This window comes from Hibiscus syriacus, unplaced genomic scaffold, assembly GCF_006381635.1.
Source record: "Hibiscus syriacus cultivar Baekdansim isolate YM2019G1 unplaced genomic scaffold, ASM638163v2 tig00117047_pilon, whole genome shotgun sequence".
Taxonomy (NCBI): Eukaryota; Viridiplantae; Streptophyta; class Magnoliopsida; order Malvales; family Malvaceae; genus Hibiscus; species Hibiscus syriacus.
Genome location: NW_024063537.1, coordinates 289,349 through 310,521, shown reverse-complemented (window position 1 = coordinate 310,521; position 21,173 = coordinate 289,349). Strand labels below are relative to the sequence as shown.

The following is a 21,173-nucleotide window of genomic DNA, read 5'->3' as shown; positions in this document are numbered from 1 at the left end:
GTATTACAATTTAAGGATGTTTAGGGAATTAAACTGGTAAAAACCTAATTTTTTGGGTAAATTACACCATTTATCACTGAACTTTAGTCTCTCTCCTATTTCACTCATTGTACTTTAAATTCGTTCGATATCTTCACTGAACTTAATATATTTGGTTTTTTGGGGTCACTCTACCGTTAAATAATTAACGGCGTTAAAAAAGTTGTTTTAGGAAAACAAAATTATTACTTAAACGATATCGTTTTGTATCTATATAACAATTAATTTATAACGCCGTTATGGTGGAGTGACCAAAAAAACTCAAACGTATTAAGTTCAGTTAGAAAATTGAATGGATTTAAAGTATAATGAGTGAAATAAAAAAAGAGTAAAATTCAGTAATGATTGTTGTAATTTACCCAACTTCTTCATATTTTAAAATGTTTCCTTTCGTTGCCTTGCAAAGCTTCACTTTCTATTGGGTGGAGGTAAGCTAATCTCTTGTCACTCCATCAACAGAAATGGACACTAAAATAAAGCAAAGAAACCCATTCCCAGAAAATTACACACATATATATATATACAGAAAGCAACAGTGGCAAAGATTTTAGTGCTTTTCAAGTGAGAAGGACAAAGGCATAACCAATTAGGGTTTCGTCGGGAAGTTGCCCACAGAAAGGTAACTTCTCTCTCACTTCATCCCTCTCTCCATCAGTCTTTGTTTTTTTTCTACGTGTCGTTTTTTTACCTCAGATTCTTCTTTATTCAATTCAAATTGATGGGATTTCTTTTGTTTTTAGGATTCGATTTGGGGTTGAGTTTCCTAGATTGATATGGCATTTTTCTTTTCGGTAATTTGTTCTTGTATGCGAGTGCTTCAATTGTAGGATGTTTTTTTTTTTTTGGATAATTCTGATTTTATTACCCAATGCAAAGTTAAGATACAACCAATCACCCAATCAACAACAAAATAAAGAAAACAACCTACACAAAATGATTGGTTATACTATATCCCAAACGCTACAAAGCTGTAAGTTAGTACTATCAAGTCTATTAATATTAGTTCCCCTAAGACGGATTCCAACAACGTCTTTAACCTCCTTTAGCAGGCAGTCGAGCGTTCTACTCCTTCCTTGAAAAATTCACTGATTTCTTTCCTGCCACAATGTGTAAATAACAGCAGTCCATGAAATTTTCAAAATGGTGGTGAGCAAAGACCTCCCTTTCCATAATGAACAAGCCTTTATGACCATTTCATCCCATGATAAGAAAGTCGTATTCATCCCATTAAGTTTCAGAATTGAATTCCAGAGTTCCACTGCCATTGTACAATGTGAAAAGAGATGGTCCCTTGTTTCATAAGAGGTACTGCAATTAACGCAAATACTGTCGGTGTTAATTCCCATTTTAAGTAGTCTGTCTCTTGTAGGTAATTTATTGAGCAGAGCCATCCAAGCAATTAAGCTGAACTTAGGGATATGCGATGGGAACCAAATGAGTTTGTGCCATATAACAGTCTGCCCTTTGCAACGAATCAAGTCCCAAATTTCCGTAGCTTGCGGAGAACCTGTGGAAAGTAATGGAAGAGCTTCAGCTCTTGATTTTAAGATCCTGTTGATGCTCCAACTTAAGTTAGCTGCTGCTTGATAGTGCCAAAAATCTTGCTCCTTAAAAACATAAGCCTTAAGCCAAGCAACCCATAGGGATCCGTCTCCTGCTAATATTTTTCGGATGAGGATAATGAGACAAGCTTTGTTCCAGGTTTTAGTGTTCTTCAATCCGAGGTCACCCTCTGATTTGGAAATACAAATTTTATCCCAACTCACACGAGCACCAGCAGCAGAAATATCTGCTCCTTTCCAGAAGTACCTAGAACAAATCTGGTCCACTTTTTTAAGAATAGAAGCTGGTAGAACAAGTTGTCTGCACCAGTAGTTGCTGACATTGAATAAGACTGATCTAATGAGCTCTAATCGACCTGCATAACTGAGATTTCTGTTAGACCAGTGATGAAGTTTGAGCTTGATATTGTCGATTAGAACTTGGCAATCCTTTTCAGTTAGTTTGCGGGTGACAAGTGGAATACCAAGGTAACGAATAGGGAGACTACCAATTTTGAACCCTGTAATAATTTTTAAAATCTCCATGATTCTTGGAGGAATCCCCGCAGCAAAAATCTCACATTTGGCAGGATTCAGTTTAAGCCCAGAGACATCATTAAATCGGTCAAGAATAGTGAGAACACCGACAACAGAGTCAACATTACCTTTACAAAAGATCAATAAATCGTCAGCAAACGAGAGATGAGTAAGACCAATTTTCCTGCACTTTGGATGGAAACCAAACATTCCTCTTTCGGCAGCTAAATTTAGCATTCGGGATAAAATATTCATTGCAAGAACAAAAAGGTAGGGGGAAAGAGGGTCTCCCTGCCTTAGGCCTCTAGCTCCTTTGAAATAGCCGATTAAGGTTCCGTTAAAAGAAATAGAGTACCTTGCTCCTGTGAAACATGCTTCGATCCAAGTAATGAAAGCAAGAGGGAGATTGAGAGCTTTAAGAATTTGAATGATGAATCTCCAGTGAACGGAATCAAAAGCCTTATGAAGGTCGATCTTCAGAACGCATCTCGGGGAAATGGATTTTCTTCCATAGCCTTTAACCATCTCCTGGGCAAGGAGGGTATTATCAATAATGCTCCTTCCTCTGATGAAAGCTGTTTGATTCAAAGTAATAATCTCTGGGAGAACATCAGTCAATCTTCTAACGATGATTTTAGTAATGATTTTGTAGATAACAGAACAACAAGAGATTGGTCGATAGTCTTTTACTGCACTCGGATTTGGAACTTTAGGAACAAGAGCAATAATAGTAGAGTTAAAAGCTGGGTGAATTTTGGCGTTGAGAAAGAAGAATTTAACAGCAGGAAGAACATCTTCACCCACTATATTCCAAGAGCTCTTGATGAAGAAAGGGGTGAAACCGTCGGGTCCAGGAGCTTTATCATTACCTTGGCAGAAAATTGCTTTCTGGATTTCTTCTCGAGTAATTTCCTTAATAAGGCTAGAAGAAGCTTCAAATGACAATGAATAGTTGAGGAGGTCTTTGAGAAGGATAGGATCGATATCTTTGACCAGGTTGTCAGTTGTTCCAATCAGATTGGAAAAGAAGGAGATTACTTCTTTCGACATTGCTTCAAAGGACTCCAATCTGTTGCCTTGATCATCAACAAGAACACGGATAGTATCCCTCTTGTTTTTAAATGCAATCATTGAATAGAAAAATCTGGAATTTTTATCTCCATCTTTAATCCACTGCACTTTTGCCTTTTGCTTAAGGAACGCAGCTTCGGAATCTTCCAAAGTATTCAGCTCTTTTTGTAATAATAGTTCCTTATCGATAGTGTCATGTCCCTTTAAAGTGAGAAGTTGTTGATGTTCCAACTCTATTCTTTTAAGCTTAACTCGATCGGAGAGATTGCTGTAATTTTCCTTATTAAAACTCGTAAGACACACTTTGAGTCTTTTAAGTTTAGTAAGGAGAATTTGCATAGGATCGCCATGAGCAAGTTGGGACCAAGAATGACTTACTACATTTAAGAAGCTTGGATGAGTAGCCCAAAAATTAAAGAATTTAAACGGCTTTGGCCTATTAGCAGGAACTTCTTTGACAAGCCATGTAAGAGACATGCAATGGTCCGAGACTCCTGGTGCCAAGAACTCGACAAAAGAGTGTTGAAAAATAGAAGCCCAATTAGAGTTTATCATGACCCTGTCAAGTTTCCTTGCAAGAAAGAATTCTTTTTGCTTGTTGGACCAAGTGAAAGAAGGGCCAAAATAAGGGTGGTCATGGATTTCAAGCTCTTGAGCTAAGTCCTGGAAGTCTTTCATATCAGAAGTGAGATAATGGCCAAGGACTTCATGGTCGGTACTTTCATGGGAGTGCAAGATAATATTAAAGTCCCCTCTTAAAATCCAAGCTGACTTATTAACAATATGATCAACTTCTCTTAAGGTCTGCCAAAGCTGTCTTCTAGCAATACCATCATTACTACCATATATAGCCGAAATAAACATAGGAGTATCTTGGTGAGAACCTCTAATTGTAATGCATTGATCCGAATTTTGAATGACAGACATATTAATGCCCTTCCTCCAAAGAACCCAAATTCTACCATTGCTAGTATGGTCATAATTGAAACAGAAATTCCAGTTCTGGAATTTAGAAGCACAAATAGTCTTTGCTTTGTCCACCTTTACTCTAGTCTCCAATAAACAAAGGACGTCAACATTATTCTGGGTGGCTCGAAGAACCACTTCTTTCTGCTTTAGAGGATTGTTAAGTCCTCTAATGTTCCAAAAACAAACTATCATTGAGAAGGCAATCCCGAAGAACCCCCTTGACCTCCAGCAGTGAGCCGTTTAGCTCTCTCAAACTGAACCTTCTTTTTTGATTTTAGGTCTTTCAATAAGCTTGCCACTCCCAAAGATGCTGCCCTAGGTTTCCTTTGAATTTCTGAACAGTTAGAATTCTCTTCAACAGAATTGAGTAAATCAAATCTGTTGGATGAGCCTGAAAACTGAGATTTGGCAACTTCTTTCAATTGTCGGCCATTACCAGTTGTAAGTACTGATGGTTGTATATTTTCTGCTTCGACAGTTTCGAGGTTAGAAGCAGGAACATCATCTCTGTTTGGGACAACAGCAGTATCTTCGGTTTTGTTCTTAATAGCAGCAACAATATCAGCTTTGATCGTGACAGCAGCAGTAACTTCAGCTTTGTTCGAGACAGCAGCAATAACTTCAGTTTTGTTCTTAGTAGCAGCAACATTAGAATAATGAAGCTTCTGTATTTGATCTGGAACAATAACTTCAGTCTCAATCTCCTTACTCTTTGCATTTACTTCAGTTTCAGTAACATTATCCTTCTGAAATGCAACAATTGAGTCTGATATTTTGAGTATTTGCTTCAGCAATAGCCGCAAATTTCTCAGGTTCTTGAAGAACTTCAGTCCCTCCAACCTGAATGGCTGTTGTAATGGGATTGTGTTCTGTCTTTTTCTTCCAGACTAGAGGGACAGTTTGGTTAGTGGTTGTTTTAAGCTCACAACCTTTCTCGTTATGCCCAAATACATTACATCTCCTACAAGAATGTGGAAGCCAAGGAACCTCAACAGTTATTGAGGTTGTTTGTCCGTTTTTCAGAACTACCACAATGTGCTTCGGAATAACATCTCTAACACCTATTTCTATACAGACTTTTGCAAATTCAAGTCTAGATTTCGTAGCAGTAATAGTGTCCATGGATATAGGGACTCCAATGGCACTTGCAATATAGCTTAAGCCAGTTCTAGAAAATAGTTCGAGTGGGACATTGAACAGATTTACCCATACTGGAATCTTAGACAAGTTGAGACTAAGCCTTTTAAGGTTAGGCTCCCAATTCCTAAGGATTAAGGGTTTATTATGCACATGCCAAGGACCATTATTCAAAACCCAGTCTCTAGCAGATTCGCTACTGAAAGAGAAAACAAAGGTGTTGTTTCCAGCAGAACTGACCTGTAAACGGGTTCCCAACAAAGCTTTACTCCATAAAGTTTCGACTGTCCGATGAAGAGTGGAGAAGCTTGGAGCCACTCCCAGAAATTGGCCCACTATAGACAAACTCCACTCTGAAATTCCTTCTTCGAAGATCTCTGAAGGCGGGGAAATAGTCGGAATGCCATCGCAAAGTTTGGTGGGAAAATAATCTAGGTTTTGATTTGTCGAACCTCCGAACAACTTACGCCAGTCCATTTTCAAGCTTTGATCGCAACGAGCCACAGACGAACGAGGAGAAGAAACAGCAGTGAACAAAGAAGAAAATCAGAGAAGAATCGCCGGCGAGTCAACGGAAAATCAGGTTCCATTAGACCTGCTAATGTGCACCCAGAGGAAGCCGTTAACATTAGAACAGATCAACAAGCCCATTAAATATCAATTGTAGGATGTTGTTTAGCTGAAATGAACAAAATATAGTTTGATGCCCTTTGAAGGAAGTTGACTGTGTATGATGATGATGAGAAGGAAATAAGTTTTTCTTTTCCGTTTTCACATTAAAATTTAGTTTGGATTTCTGGGTAAAGTGGATTATTGAGTTGTGTGGAAAATTAGGAAAATTTCGACGACAGGATCGAATTCTGGGTTCCATCATGAGGAAGATTTAGCATCAAATATGAACCGGCACGCTTTACCATTCCAATCAGCTGTGTTTAGTTGTAGTTCGGACATGATTCCGGTGGGTGGTTACTTCGCTCCGCTGCCGATGTTCTTGCCGTGGAATTCCAGTGATTTTACCTTGTATCCCGCCTTAATCCAACCGGGAAATTCTTCTGGATCTTCCTTCCTTCTAGATTCTGTTGCAGGGCTCAAGGATGACACAGGGTTGGCTGCCGAGTGGTCTGTTGATGAACAGTATATATATTGGAGGATGACCTTGAAAAGTATGTTCTATAATCGCTTCTTCTTGCTTTTTTATTTTGAGCTTCTGGAGGCTTATTCAATTGCACGATTGATATAAGTAGTGTAGATGAATTTTCCCAGTTAATAGAGTAAAAGATTCCTTTATTGTGTTAGTAGGACTACTGTGTGTTTTCATTTTTTATTTTTATGATAGAACTTTCCAAAGAGATACTCATTAGGTATGTCTTGTTTTTGAGCCTAAGATTTAAGAGATGATTTTCATTTTTCAATGTGCATGTATATAGATATAAAGAGGAACCGAATATTTTGAAGTACATAAAGATTGCGGCTACTTTGCCGGATAAAACCGTACGTGATGTTGCTTTGAGGTGTGGGTGGATGAAAGTAAGGTCCCTTCTTTTTTTAATGATTCATTTCTACCGTCGTCTGTACTAATTTCTATTGTCTTGTATCATGTGATTTATGCTCTCATACTATATCTGCATGTGAAAAATTAGTTTTTAAGATTATTAGTTTTGATATGGTGGGAACTGGAAATGGTCAATTAACGACACATGTTATGGATTATCTGTACTAAAGAGAACTTGGACCAAGATGTATCTCCTTAACCAATTATCTTTTACTTTCTGAAATTGACAGAGAAAGCGGCGGAAGCCTGAAGAACATAATTCCGGAAAAAAGGTGAACAATAGAAAGGTATGCCTCTGATTTTTTGTAATTTTGTGAAATAGTTATTGATTTCTTAAATTCTTTTGCCCCTAAATGAATTTGCACATGCTACTTAAATTTCTTTAGGATTTAAGGCTTGAATTTGGCAAGGAATGCCGATTTTCTACTTTTTATTTTTCAAGTTGAATTATTGTTTTTTTTATTGCCTTATTTCTTTCACGTCAAATCACAAATAAGGCTATTAACTATGACTAAAAATTAACAGCAAGTAAATTCACTGTATTTCAATTTGCAAAGTTGAATGCCATGACTTGTTTTCATGTTTAAATTTCCGAAAACAACCAATGTCTTTAGGATATATTTTGATTGAAGAACCCGTATTCTAAAGATCATATTTCTTCAGGATAAGCTGGTGGAATCATCTTCTAAGATGAATATGCCTTCATCTCTGCCACAAACCATGGCTGCATATCCTCCGATGATGCACCATCTGGACCAGAATGAACGAATGTCTTCTGAAGGTTTGTATGTTATATTAACACCTAGAAGTGTTGGTATCTTCTTTTGGTTGTGATTGCTTTTGATTAGTGTCTTTCTATCAGAGTATCAGTGTTTGTCCGAGTCTCCCCTTTTGTATCATTTCGTGAAATATAGAACATAATTTTCCCTAATCTTACAAACTGATCTTCCAAAATTTAAAACTGTTTCAAAAGAGTAAGCTTTGAAAACTTAACAGCAGTGCAATAGTTATACTCTACAAAAGAGATTGATCTTTCTTTATGAGGTCAAATAATGACTCTCGCTTCTGGTTTCAGTCAAGTAGCTACACAGTGAATATCTGCGAAATAATGGCACAGCCTAAACACCTGTGTCATTTAACGATAAAGCTAAAGAGTTTATTAAACGGTAGTTTGCATATATAAATTATATTCTGATAGCTTCATACCCCCAATCATGTGTCCATTTTCCTTGAAATTATCAAACTAATTTTTATTAATTTATTTCCTTTCTCTTTTTAGTTTATGTGAGGTTTTACTTAATGAAAGACTTATTGTAGTTTATCACAAGGTTTTAATGTTTAATCTGCAAATTATGCCTGCTGTTTCAATATTTAATCTGCTTGTTTGTTGTATGTTCTTAGGAATATGCGCTACAACTATGCATCTTTTGAAGCAAAATGCTCAAACTCTTAGCCAAATCACATCCAATCTTTCTGCATATAAGGTATCATTCCCTGGTTCATAACCTTTCTTTGATCGTCAATATGCAAGCATGCAGTAAATAATAGGTGTTAATGCAATGAATCTGCGCCTTCTTGTTTATTCTACTTTTTTAATGTTTAGTCTGCAAGTTATGCTAGTATTTGCAGTAAAGTTCAAGATGTTAACTAAGGTGATAATGATTCCTTTATTAATTGATTAGTGTTGATGGCTTTAGAGCGAGACTATGAGAATCATACATCACTGATGAAATTATTAAGATCAAAATTTTTTGACCCAAAATTTTTAGCTTCGTTTGCAAACTGAATATAAGGTGGTATATAAATGTGTTTCTGCATTTATGCTCTTCATTGCGTATTGTTGCAAGTGGTACTCGTCTTTCAAAGGAAGTGTCATGGATTCTATTTATTCTTCTTTTGCATAGTGCTCTTTGAATCCTGTATGTGATTACCTTACCATGTATGATTCTTGTTAAAACTTAACAGTATTCCGAGCTTGGCTTATTTATTAAAGCTTTTATAAACAGTTACCAGATAACATCGATCTCTTTTGTCAAGCAAGGAACGATATTACCGCCATGCTAAACAAGTACGGTGATTTCCTTTTTAATTGTCACTTGGTGATTAATGCCCTCTGGGAAGAATTTTGATTATTTATCGGGTTTGCTGTCTCCTATACGAGTTATTAATTTCAGTTGGACTTTTTGCAGCATGAGAGATACACCAGGTTTAATGAGCCATATGCCACCGTTGCCCGTATCTGTTATTGAGGATTTAGCAAATAGCATCTTGCCTGGAGCAACTAACGACTTGTCTTAGGTAGTTTCTTATTTAAATTGGTATCGTTGCTTGTGCTTGGGATTGATGACCAAAATGGTGAGGTCGGATTAAACGCTATAAGCCATAGACTTCGTATAAAACACCATATAGCCAAAGCCTACTTTATGCCTGGTTGCAAATGTGACCTTCCTGGGTTGATCTGAATATTGAACTCTTTCGGTCTTACACTGTTCATGTTAGTGTGGCATGTAGTCATCTTTGCATGTGGTTAGGTCACATAAACCGAGAACTTTATCATGGTTCTTGAGATGAAGAGGGCGTCGGGTGGGATTGAATTTACACCTCGAGATCAACCCCTTATACCATCATACTATCAACTAGTGTCTGTTTAATGGTAGGAAATTAGTTGCCCCACAAGGCAATAGGTGAACCTGCAAATGTTTTAAGCAAATGGTAAATGATACCTATTATGATCCCACTTATTCACAATGGTGCATACTTGTGTTACCTTGTTTTGTTTTTCCTCGTGTACCCAGACGGTGGTTTTTGGCTCGCAAAGCTGGATCCATCTCAAGCAGGAACCATCTCAAGCAGGAACCGAGGTGCTGATATCGAACTGTCAAGATCGAGATTGGATATATATCTGGTTCGTGTAACCACAAAAGAAAATTTGACTGCAAATGCCACCAGAAGCCGGTAGGTTGCCACCATTGGGTGCCACAATGGATAAATTTGTAGAGATCCCCCTTTTTCGGAACCCGAAAATGTTGTACCCATCAGATATCAAATCCATGCACCAGATAATAAGAATTGCAGACCACTTATCATCTCCTTGCTCCGTGGAGGCTAAACTTATTCCAAAAAAAAAAGAATCTAACAGGTTCAGTTGAATCCTTGGTCCTTCGATTCATGTACTTGCTTGTAGTTTGTAGTCTTCTTGTTTCAGTATTTAGACCAATTTGAAAACGCTTTGATCAGGCCAACAATTTCAACTCACTGAGTTAGAATGATTTTCTCTTGTTGTAGCATTTTTCTTTTGTATAAAGGAAATCACAATTTGATCGTAAAAATTGAGATTCTAATTTTATAATTTTGATTTTGTAATATATTATAGGGTAAAGTATACAAATGATCCCTTGATTATAGAGTATTGTTTTATTGAGTCTTACTATTAAAAGTTATAAAATTGTCATTTGATTATAGGATGTTCCTTTCTTAAATCTTTCGACTATTAAAAATTACAAAATGATCACCTGACTGTTCATTGTGTTCCAAATTTGTCTTTTTTCGGAAAAAAAAATTAATGGTAGTTTGAGCTGGACGTTAACATGTTGATTGAGATATGATAGTCGTTTGAGATTCTGAGTTCATATTATATCATATCTTAGTCAGTAGATTAATGTACAATTCAAACTGACATTAATTTTTTTTTTTACGAAAAATGACGAGTTTGGAACATAATGATTCGTCAGGTGATCATTTTGTAACTTTTAACAGTCAGAGGACTCAATAAAGCAACACTTTATAGTCAGGAGATCATTTATGTAATTTACCATATATTTTGTAATACGAAAATTACATCTTACAATATGTATACATTAAACATTGGAGCTTGAGGTACTATGTACAAAAAAATCTCTCTAGATTAACATGATTTTTAGGTAAATTATACCAATCATCACTGAATTTTACGTTTTATCTTATTTCATTTACTGTACTTTAAGTTTATTCAATTTTTTCACTGAATTTAATGCAATTAGTATTTTTGGCCACTCGATCGTTTTCTTACTAAACGGTGTTATAAATGAACTATTATATAGATGCAAAATGACATCGTTTTGGTAAAAATCTTATTTTCTAAAACGATGTCGTTTTAACACCGTTAAATATTTAACGACTGAGTGACCAAAAATGTTAATTGCATTAAATTCAGTGTGAAAATTGAACGGATTTAAAGTACAGTGAGTGAAATGAGAAAACGAGTAAAGTTCAGTGATGATTAGTATAATTTACCCATGTTTTTTTATAAAAATCCGATGACGACGTCGTGATTTATACTATATATAATTATCGATATCCAATCTGGATCTATCACAAATTACCAGACCAATCATAATCCTGATAGACGATGGTAATGGTGTCTTCATCAGTCAAAAGCTTCTTCAAAAGCTCGGCGTCCCTTCCATCAATGTAGTTCAAGACCCACTCTAAGATGTCTCTATCCTTCTCTCCAAAATCTGCACTGTACCTGTTTGTCAAAATGCCCATGTTTTCATGTGTCAATTTCAAAATCTTTTCAATTCCATCCCTTAATTACTGTCTGAGGTTTTCTTTGTTGGTTAATTGCTCCATACGTCCTGAACTATATTTTAAATTTATGGTAAATTATGTGTTTAGTACCTAAACTATCAATTTTGATCCATTTTAGTATATAAACTTTCAATTTTTTCAAAATCATATCTAAAGTTTAGTTTTTATTTCATTTTAGTACCATGCCGTTAAAAGCTTTAGTTTTTGTTTCATTAGTACCCCGTTCAAAAATTAACAAGTTTTGAGAAAAAAATGAAAAGTTTAGGTACTAAACGCATTAAGTTTTTAACGTGGGGTACTAAAATGAAGAAAAAACTAAATGTTGTGTATGGTTTTGAAAAAATTGAAAGTTTAGGTACTAAGATGGACTCAAATTAATAGTTTAGGTACTAAATACATAGTTTACCCAAATTTAAAACAAATTCATTAAAATGATCATTAAATTTATCGAATTAGTACATAATGATCTTTAATTTTTATCGAACTGTTACATTTTTATAATATTATAGTAATCATTTGAAACAGCTCGATAAATTTAATGACCATTTTATAATTTTTATAAGTTCAATGACCAAAATAATGTTTAAACATTGTTCAATAACCTTGGGTGTATTTGCTCAAATTTTGATGACCAAACTAGGGGAAGGGACTTACCACTTGATAATTCGAGTTAAGTAACCCTAAACTATAAGAGATTGACATTTTAAGGACTCAAACAAAAATAGTTTAAAAAGTCTAGGATAAAATATGCTAGAGATCACTAAGTTACGCTCAAACAATAATTTTGGTCACTAAAATTTCAAAAGTTACAAATTAATCATTAAATTTATCGAATTATGAAAGAATGATCTTTAATTTTTATCGAACTGTTACATTTTTATAATATTATAGTAATCACTTTATAACAACTCGATGAATTTAATGATCATTTTATAACTTTTGTAAGTTCAATGACCAAAACAATGATTTAACATTGTTCAATAACCTTGGGTGTACTCACTCAATTTTTTATGGCCAAATTAGGGGGGAGGGACTTACCACTTTATGATTAGAGTTAAGTAACCCTAAACTATATAAGAAATTGACATTTTAAGGACTCAAACAAAATAGTTTAAAAAATTTAGGGTAAAACATGCTAGAGATCATTAAAATACACTCAAACAATCATTTTGGTCACTAAAGTTTCAAAAGTTACAAAATAATCATTAAATTTATCGAATTATTGCAGAATGTTCTTTAAGTTTTATCGAACGATTACATTTTTATAGTACTATAGTAATCATTTTATAACAACACGATAAATTTAATGATCATTTTATGACTTTTGTAAGTTCAGTTACCAAAACAATGATTTAAACATTGTTCAATAACATTTGGTGTAATTGTTACGGTAAATTACATGTTTAGTACCTAAACTATCAGTTTTAGTAACTAAACTTTCAATTTTTTTCAAAAACATACCTAAAGTTTAGTTTTTTTTTCATTTTAGTATATTTGTTCAAAATTTAACATTAAGTTTTGAATTTTTTTTTAAAGTTTAGATACTAAAACGGGCCAAAACTGATAGTTTAGGTACTAAACTATCAGTTTATCCTAATTTTTATGACAAAATTAGGGAGAGGGACTAACCACTTGATGATTCGAGATAAGTAAACAGTTCTTACTTCCCAATCAATCTCAATCCCTTCATTCTGAAAGTACTCCATTGTTGCATTTTTGAGCTCTTCTTGCACATTCTGGGCTGTGAAGAACCTTAGCTTCGGGCTTGATCTTGTTCCTTTGCATAATCCGAAATGAATCAATGGATTCAGTTTCATAGGAACCAGCTGCCAAAATTACAATGAAAAACAAAAGGTCATGCCTCCATGATTCATAAAGTCAAAATATTCCATGAAAAATATGACCCTATAGAATCGATTTGAAACTAGTCGAGTTCAGGTCAAATATCCATCCTACTCGTAACAGGAGGCATAAAGACTAAATCTCGATATAATAAAGGTACGAAAAACACAATTTGAACTAATTTTTTAAGAAAAAAAGATTAGATTGGTGGATTTAGGATTTACATGTAAACGTCGATCTCCTTTGTTAAAGGGTTTGGTCAAGGAATAAGGGGGTCTATGATTGTTTCTGAGAATCCCATTCTCTATGATACTGAGGGAATAAGGGTACCTTCCGATTACATATTGAAAGTCCATGAAGAAAGCTTTGTTATCGAGTATTCCTTCAGGGTGTCCGATGCTGATTATAGCATGGATCACCATAGCATTATATAAGTTCAAGAAGAATGTCAATCTCTCGTTTGGAGTGAATAATTTTAAATTGATCCTCTGTAAATCTCGAGCCAACTTAATGTATCTGTGTTAACAACAAAAATGATAACTCAGATTTAATTCATTTAATCTATACAATTATAATTGAAAGATATCTCGATTTAAATGACATCTTTGTAAAAAAAAAAATAAAGACAAACATTTAACACTCAAATTCAATCAATAGTGACTTAAAAATTGGGTAAAATATGCTATTAGTACTTAAACTGTCAGTTTTGATATGTTTTAGTATATAAACTTTCAAATTTTAGTTTTTGTTTTGTGTTTTAGTACCACCACCATTAAAAACTTTAGTTTTTGTTTCATTTTAGTATCCCGTTCAAAATTTAACGTTAAGTTAAAAAAAAACTAAAAGTTTAGGTGTTAAAACAGATCGAAACTGATAGTTTAAGTACTAAACACATTAATTTTTTAACGGTGGATACTAAAATGAAATAAAAAAATAAAAGTTTAGATACTAAAAGCGTAATTTACCCCTTAAAAAAGTACCTGCGGAATTCTTCACTTTTACCGATGGCAAGATAATCGACATGGAGTCTGTTATGGGATACATAGCCATCCATTTCCACAATGGCACACATTAACTTCGAAAGCCTATCGACCATTACCGATGCAGGCTTCGGTTCATTATCATTCGTTGATGTTCGAAAGTTGAAGCATCCCATAATGAACGGCTCATGTTCAAGGAAACGATAATAATGATTCCCATTTTCAAAGTCATTTTCCCTTCAATAAAAAATAATAATTAACTTAGGAAATTAACATTATATTATTAGAATTTAGGGTAAAATACACAAATGATCCCCCGACTATAGGGTATTGCTTTACTAGTCCTTCAACTATTAAAAGTTACAAAATGGTCTTCTGACTATAAAAGATTGTTTGGTTAATCCCTTGATTATTAAAAATTACAAAATGATCCTCCAACTATTCATTATGTTCCAAACTCATCATTTTTTATTAAAAAATTGACAGTATTATGAGTTGAATGTTAACATGTTGATTGTGCTATGATAAGATATTACCCTAGAATCTTAATGACTATCATATCTTAGTCATCATATTAACATCCAGCTTAGACAACCATAAATATTTTAACGGAAAGGACGAGTTTAGAACATAATAAATAGTCGGGTGACAATTTTGTAACTTTTAATAGTCAAGGGACATAACGAAGTAACATTCTATAGTCAGATGATAATTTTGTAACTTTTAATAGTTGAGGGACTTAATAAGACAATATCCTATAATTAGGGGGTCATTTATGTACTTTACCCTAGAATTTATTTAATAATAGAATGTGTCTAACCCAAAGACGTGGTGGATGAAGTGTTTTTGGACAATCATCTTGGCAGTGGCAATGCCCTGCAACACCATATCAATAGAATGATATAAGATATGATTAATCCTCATAAATGATTACAAATGGATTCTTATAACATTAAAATAATAATAAATTTAGATAAATTTAAGAATCATTTTACAATAATTTCATAATTTTAATGATTATTTTGTAATCGTTTGAGAAGTTTAATGATCATTTTATAATATTTGAAAGATTCCTAACAAAAAAAGATTATGAAAGTGACTAGTTAATGTATAGAATGTATATTTAAGGCTAAAATTAACTACTACTATAGAATATTTAAGGGTAAATTATACAAATGATCCCCCAACTATAGAATATTACTTTATTAAATCTCTTGATTATTAAAAGTTATAAAATTGTTCTCTGACTGTTGAGTGTTACTTTGTTGAGTCCTTCAATTATTGAAAGTTACAAAATGGTTACTCAACTATTCATTATGTTTTAAACTCATCCTTTTTTCGTTAAAAAATCGACGATCATTTGAGCTGGATGTTAACATGATGACTGAAATATGATAGTTGTTTAAAATTTTAGTATCATATTTTATCATATCACAATCAACAAGTTAACGTTCAGCTCAAAATATCGTCAATTTTTTATGGAATATAATGAATAGTCGAGAAACTCAACAAAGCAACACTCTATAGTCAGAAAATCATTTTATAACTTTTAATAGTAGATGAACTTAATAAAGTAATACCTTATAGTAAGGACCATTTGTGTACTTTATCCAATATTTAAACCTTTCTTTTGCCGCAGTCAAGGTAGGTAGTAATGGCTTCCACCATATCAGCACCAGCAAAGCAACTCTTCACCATTTTCATCTTAATCAAACGGTCCTGAATCTGCAAACTCCGTCTCAGGTAATTCACTATATTCATCAATTCATCTTCTTCGTCTTCCTCGTCGTTGGTTTCGTAATCCGGTGCTTTCGGTGCTTCTTCGGGACATTGCGGACCCAACAATTCCCTCATTTTCTCTTCCAATCCCCCACTCTCGCTCCACGATTTCAACGTCTCCAATCCACCGATCAGACAATCGTTAAAGAATATCTTCGGCACTCCGGCGTCTCCCGTTCGTTCGATCAATTCCTCGGTCTTTTTGGTGAACACGTCGATGTTTATTTCAACGTATCGATGCCCTTTTTCTTTGAAGAATCTGCGAGCGGCGATGCAGTTTTCGCAGTTCGATCTCGTGAACAACGTTAATCGACCTCTTATTTGATCTTCGAGTCGTTCCTCTCCGCTTTTTGGATTCACTATGACTTTCACGCCGGGGATCTTGAACTCCGTCACGTCGAAGTTCAACGGATCGTCGTCTTTCTCCACGAATTCGTCTGTGTCTTCTTTTAACGAGTACAGACTGTTCATGATCGCCGCCGAAAAACTGGCGCTCCGATCCAAAATGTATTTCCCTATCGAAGGCATCCTTAACGACTGCGATCGCTCCATTCTCGGCTTCGGCGGCTCCGGTTTCGGGAGATGAGCTTGAGAATTGACGGCTGTTATGTATTGATTACGGCCGCTTCCATCGTCATTTGTTTCATCATTCAAATTTGAATATGCTTTCCCGCCATCTTGACCGTCCGGCGCGGCGGTTGTTTCCACTCCGCCGTTCTCGGCGCCTTCGGGAATAGTCTTCCGGTCACCGTCATCGGCTTTGTCTTGCTTTGAGTGAATATCTATCGGATTCATATTTCTGAAAGGAATTTAAAAAATGAAAACGGAATAAGTTTATATATGTAAAAAATGGGATTTTAACGAAGAGAAACATAGCGATCAAAACGGAGAGATTTAGTGGGAGAAAATATAGAAAATTTTGGAAAAAACCACACAAATGAAATGTGATTTAAAAAAAAAAAAAAAAACTTGAAAAGGTCAAATATTTATGAGCCCAAGAAAAAACAATGGTGGCTATTGGTTAGAGTTTCATTATTTTTAATTTCATTCTTAAATTATCAATATATTAAGTCCATCATTGTTAATAAAATTAATTGGAAACTGGGTTGCGAAATTGGAGTTCGTGTTGTGATTTTGTTGGTTATTTTGACAAATTAAAAAAAAAATTAATTAAATTCATATATTATAAGACATTTTTTGTCACTGAGATTATTTTCTCTAAATAAAAATAACGTGCTTAAAAAATGCTTTGAATTCTTTATCATATAATGTTACTCCACCATGTTTTACAACTTGGCAGCACTCATTAATGCCACGGAACATTTCTTTCCCTACCCCAAAATAATGTAATTATTTTACCCTGATTATCATTAAAATGTTTTTATTTAAATCATACAAAAAAATTAATATAAAATAAATTATTTTTAAATAAAATTTAAATTATAAAACATCAATTTCACCATTCTAAAAATAAATTGTATTGAATATTTTGAATTGATAAATAAATTTGAAATTGTTAAATGTATTATTGAATTGTTATATTTGAATTAAACTCTCAATCATTTAAGCATAATAGGAATATTTAATTTTAAGTTATAAATAAAATAAATCAAATTAAAAATTGTTTAAAAAATATTTATTTTAAATTAATTTATTAAAAAGTAAACACTAATAATTATAAGGGTTAACTACATGGTAAATTACGTTTATGTTTTGTCCACTTTTGGTCACTCATTTAAAAAAAATAAGATATAATTAATTTCATTTTTATTTAATTAAGATGTGGTCACCCGAGTTAACTGTCGTTAACAACAGTTAAATATTTTGATATAATCACACATTTGGTCCATGTTATTTGTATATTCTCTCAATTTAGTCATATTTTTAATAAATTAAAATAAATTCAATCCTCTAATCGAATAATACCACATATATTGCCACGTAGGGGTAAGCGTTCAATCGGGCCGAGTAAAAAAAGGTGAGTTATTCGAGTTAACAAGTCCTAATTTTACAACTCGAAGTTGACTTTAAATTTTTTAGAGTCGAGTCGAGTCGAGTCAAATTTTTTAGTTTTTGTTTAAATTTAATTATAAATTTTTATAATATTATGAAACTATTTTATTCCAATTTAAATGATCTTTTATAAACATGTACAATACATGTGTATTTCTTCGTATTTTTTCATTGAAATTTTTTCAAATCTAGTCGAGTTTATGAAATTACAACTTGAAGTTAATTCGATTCAAGTTTTCAAAAGTCGAGTTGAAAAAATCGTTTCTTCTAGTTGAATCGAATTTTATCTAAAAAACAAATGTGTGAAATACGTCTTAAAGACACATATTTACATAAACATGAGTTGAGCGATTATGACGACATACTTGTATTAATCTTATATTCAATCATTTAATAAATGTGTGTCTAAAAATTTTACATTTAAACAATTAAAAACTTATAGAAGTAAACAATATGACATTTAAAAATTCGCATGAGTATTCAAATCCCACATTTTTCGGACACTAAGTTTTCAAGTGTATAAATATAATATTTTAAACATATATTTATTGACTGATTCAATATAAACTAATGCACATATATCATCACCGCCTGACTCGTATAATTACGTATGTTTGACAATTGACTTATTCAATATAAACTAATGCACATACATCATCACCGTCTAACTCGTATAATTACGTATATTTGACACGCATGATGCACGTTTGTTTTTTTTAAACAAAATTCATAATATTAATTAATATATAATAAAAATATAAAATATAAAATTTATCATTTATGTTTGAATTAAATATTTTAATAAAGTATAGATAACATTTTGAACATCCAAAAGTACATATGCCACAATCAAGTAATTTTAACTAGAAAAAGTACATGTATTTAGTGAACCATTACAAAATGATTAATATAATATTATAATAAATATAAAATTTCGATAAATTTAATTATATTTTTAAATATTTTTCTAAAATCCAATGGTCATTTTCTAATAATTTAACAAATTTAATAAACTATTTTATAGTTTTTTAAAATTACGTGATTAAAAAAATTAATTAAACATAATTAAATCAATGACTTTTATTGTACTTCACCCTAGGGTGAGCAACGAAACTGAGAAAACCGAAAAATCGACACGAATCGAGTAAAACGGTTCGGTTCGGTTTGGCTTTAAACGGTTTGATTTTCGGTTCGGTTTAAAGGCTTCATTTTTTTGATTTGGTTCGATTCGGGTTTTCCATATGGAACCCATTTGTTCCATATTGAACCGAATAGGCAATTTTTGTAAAAAAAATTATAGTTTCAAGTGATTTTTTCATTGAAAAACCGAAAAATCGAACCGAACCGAACCGAAAAACCCGGACCGTTAAAAAACCCGAACTAAACCGAAAAAACCGGTTTTGATTTTTTCGATTTTTTAACTATTCGGTTTCGATTTCGGTTTAAATATTGAAAAACCATTTATTTCGGTTCGGTTCAATTTTTGGTAAAAAATCGAACCGAACCGAACCGAATACACCCCTACTTTACCCTTTTAAATTAAACAAGGTTTCAATTACAAGAAGCTAAGAATGATAGACGTAGTAACATGAGAAACTCCGTCAAAATTTTTGTCCTGAATAACCAAGCCACGTTAGGCATAAATATATATAGTAAACTAAACAAGTTTTCATTAAGGTTAAAGTATACAAATGGTCATCCGATTATAATGTATTATTTTATTAAGCCATCAACAATTAAAAGTTACAAAATAATCCTCTAATTATAGAGTGTTATTTTGTCGAGTGCCTTGACTATTGAAAGTTACAAAATGGTCATATAAATTTTCATTATGTTCTAAACTCGTCGTTTTATATTAAAAATTGACATAATTATGAGATAAACGTTAACCTGCTACAATGATATAATAAAATATGATTTCAAAATCTCAAACGACTATCACATCTTAATTATCATGTTAATGTTCATCTCAGACAACCATCAAGGTTTTAACAGAAAATGATGAGTTTGAAATTTAATTAATAGTCGAATGACCATTTTACAATATTCTACAGTAAAAGAATCATTTTTTAACTTTTAATAATAAAAATAATTAATATAACAATATCTTATAGTCGGATATCATCTGTGTACTTTACCCTTTCATTAACTAATCATTAAAATGACCTAAGTTAAATGACTAAAACGTCATTTTATCATAGTTTAAGGGGCTCTGGTGTCTTTATCATCTATTAAAAAAACAACTAATAAGTATTTTATTAGTAAAGTAGATCTCATTTTGGCACGTCACGTTGTCACATGATATGATATTTCATATTTGTATCTGTGAAACTGTCAAACGCCAGCGAATCCTATAGGTAGGCCCACCATTTTTTTAATATCTGACTTGTCTTCGAAATCCCCGAGGAATATTAATTAATTAAAATATCATTTCGTTGTTATTCTACGTATTTGCTAATTAAAATAAAATCGAAAAATCCAGATATTAACAATGAGGGTAAATTACACTGCTTCTCACTGAACTTTACTCTCTCTATTATTTTATTCATTTTACTTTTAATTTTTCTATTTTACCCATTAAACTTTTGAATTGTTCTTATTTTGATTGCTTTAAATTATTTTATTATTATTTTTGTATAACATATTTTTTTTATTATTTAATATAAAAATAATTTAAATTATAAAATAAAATGTCCATTCGGTCCCAATTTCATGGGTCAGTTCGCCTTGAACTCATGAGTTCGAATATAGTGGTTGTTTTATAGGAAAATGTCTCAAAACTTGTGAATCCCGACTGGAACATTTCATCTTCCTCACTTTTGATCTTTAATTGGTGGATTTTAGAGCAAGTTATGAAAAATGGAGGTCGGATTCAAACTTAGGCTGTTGAGGTGATGTGACCCATAAAATTCGAGATCAAACGGCCATCGTCTAAGGCGATTGACGGTGACATTCGATAACCTTATGTTTTTATCTTATATTTTAAATTATTTTTATATGAAATAATAACAAAATATGTCACATCATACAATGATAATAAAAAATAATATAGAGTGATCAAAACATTAACAATTCGACAATTCAAAAATTTAATAAGTAAATTAAAAAAATTAAAAGTATAATGAATAGAATAGGATAGAGAAT

General features: G+C 32.8%; 2 protein-coding genes and 1 pseudogene across 2 annotated transcripts; 1 reads left to right on the top strand and 2 right to left on the bottom strand.

The window, feature by feature from the left end:
- Positions 1 to 569: 569 nt before the first annotated feature.
- Positions 570 to 10,124, top strand: LOC120197188 (annotated as a pseudogene).
- Positions 4,346 to 5,771, bottom strand: LOC120197152. Its single transcript, XM_039198757.1, has 2 exons — positions 4,998 to 5,771; positions 4,346 to 4,903 (listed from the first exon to the last, which is right to left on the bottom strand). The coding sequence occupies exons 1-2, from the start codon at positions 5,769 to 5,771 to the stop codon at positions 4,346 to 4,348; spliced, it is 1,332 nt and encodes a 443-aa protein (XP_039054688.1).
- On the bottom strand, positions 9,725 to 16,811 carry LOC120197151. Its single transcript, XM_039198756.1, has 7 exons — positions 15,861 to 16,811; positions 15,058 to 15,113; positions 14,238 to 14,474; positions 13,482 to 13,773; positions 13,045 to 13,241; positions 11,208 to 11,353; positions 9,725 to 9,951 (listed from the first exon to the last, which is right to left on the bottom strand). The coding sequence occupies exons 1-7, from the start codon at positions 16,809 to 16,811 to the stop codon at positions 9,725 to 9,727; spliced, it is 2,106 nt and encodes a 701-aa protein (XP_039054687.1).
- Positions 16,812 to 21,173: the final 4,362 nt, after the last annotated feature.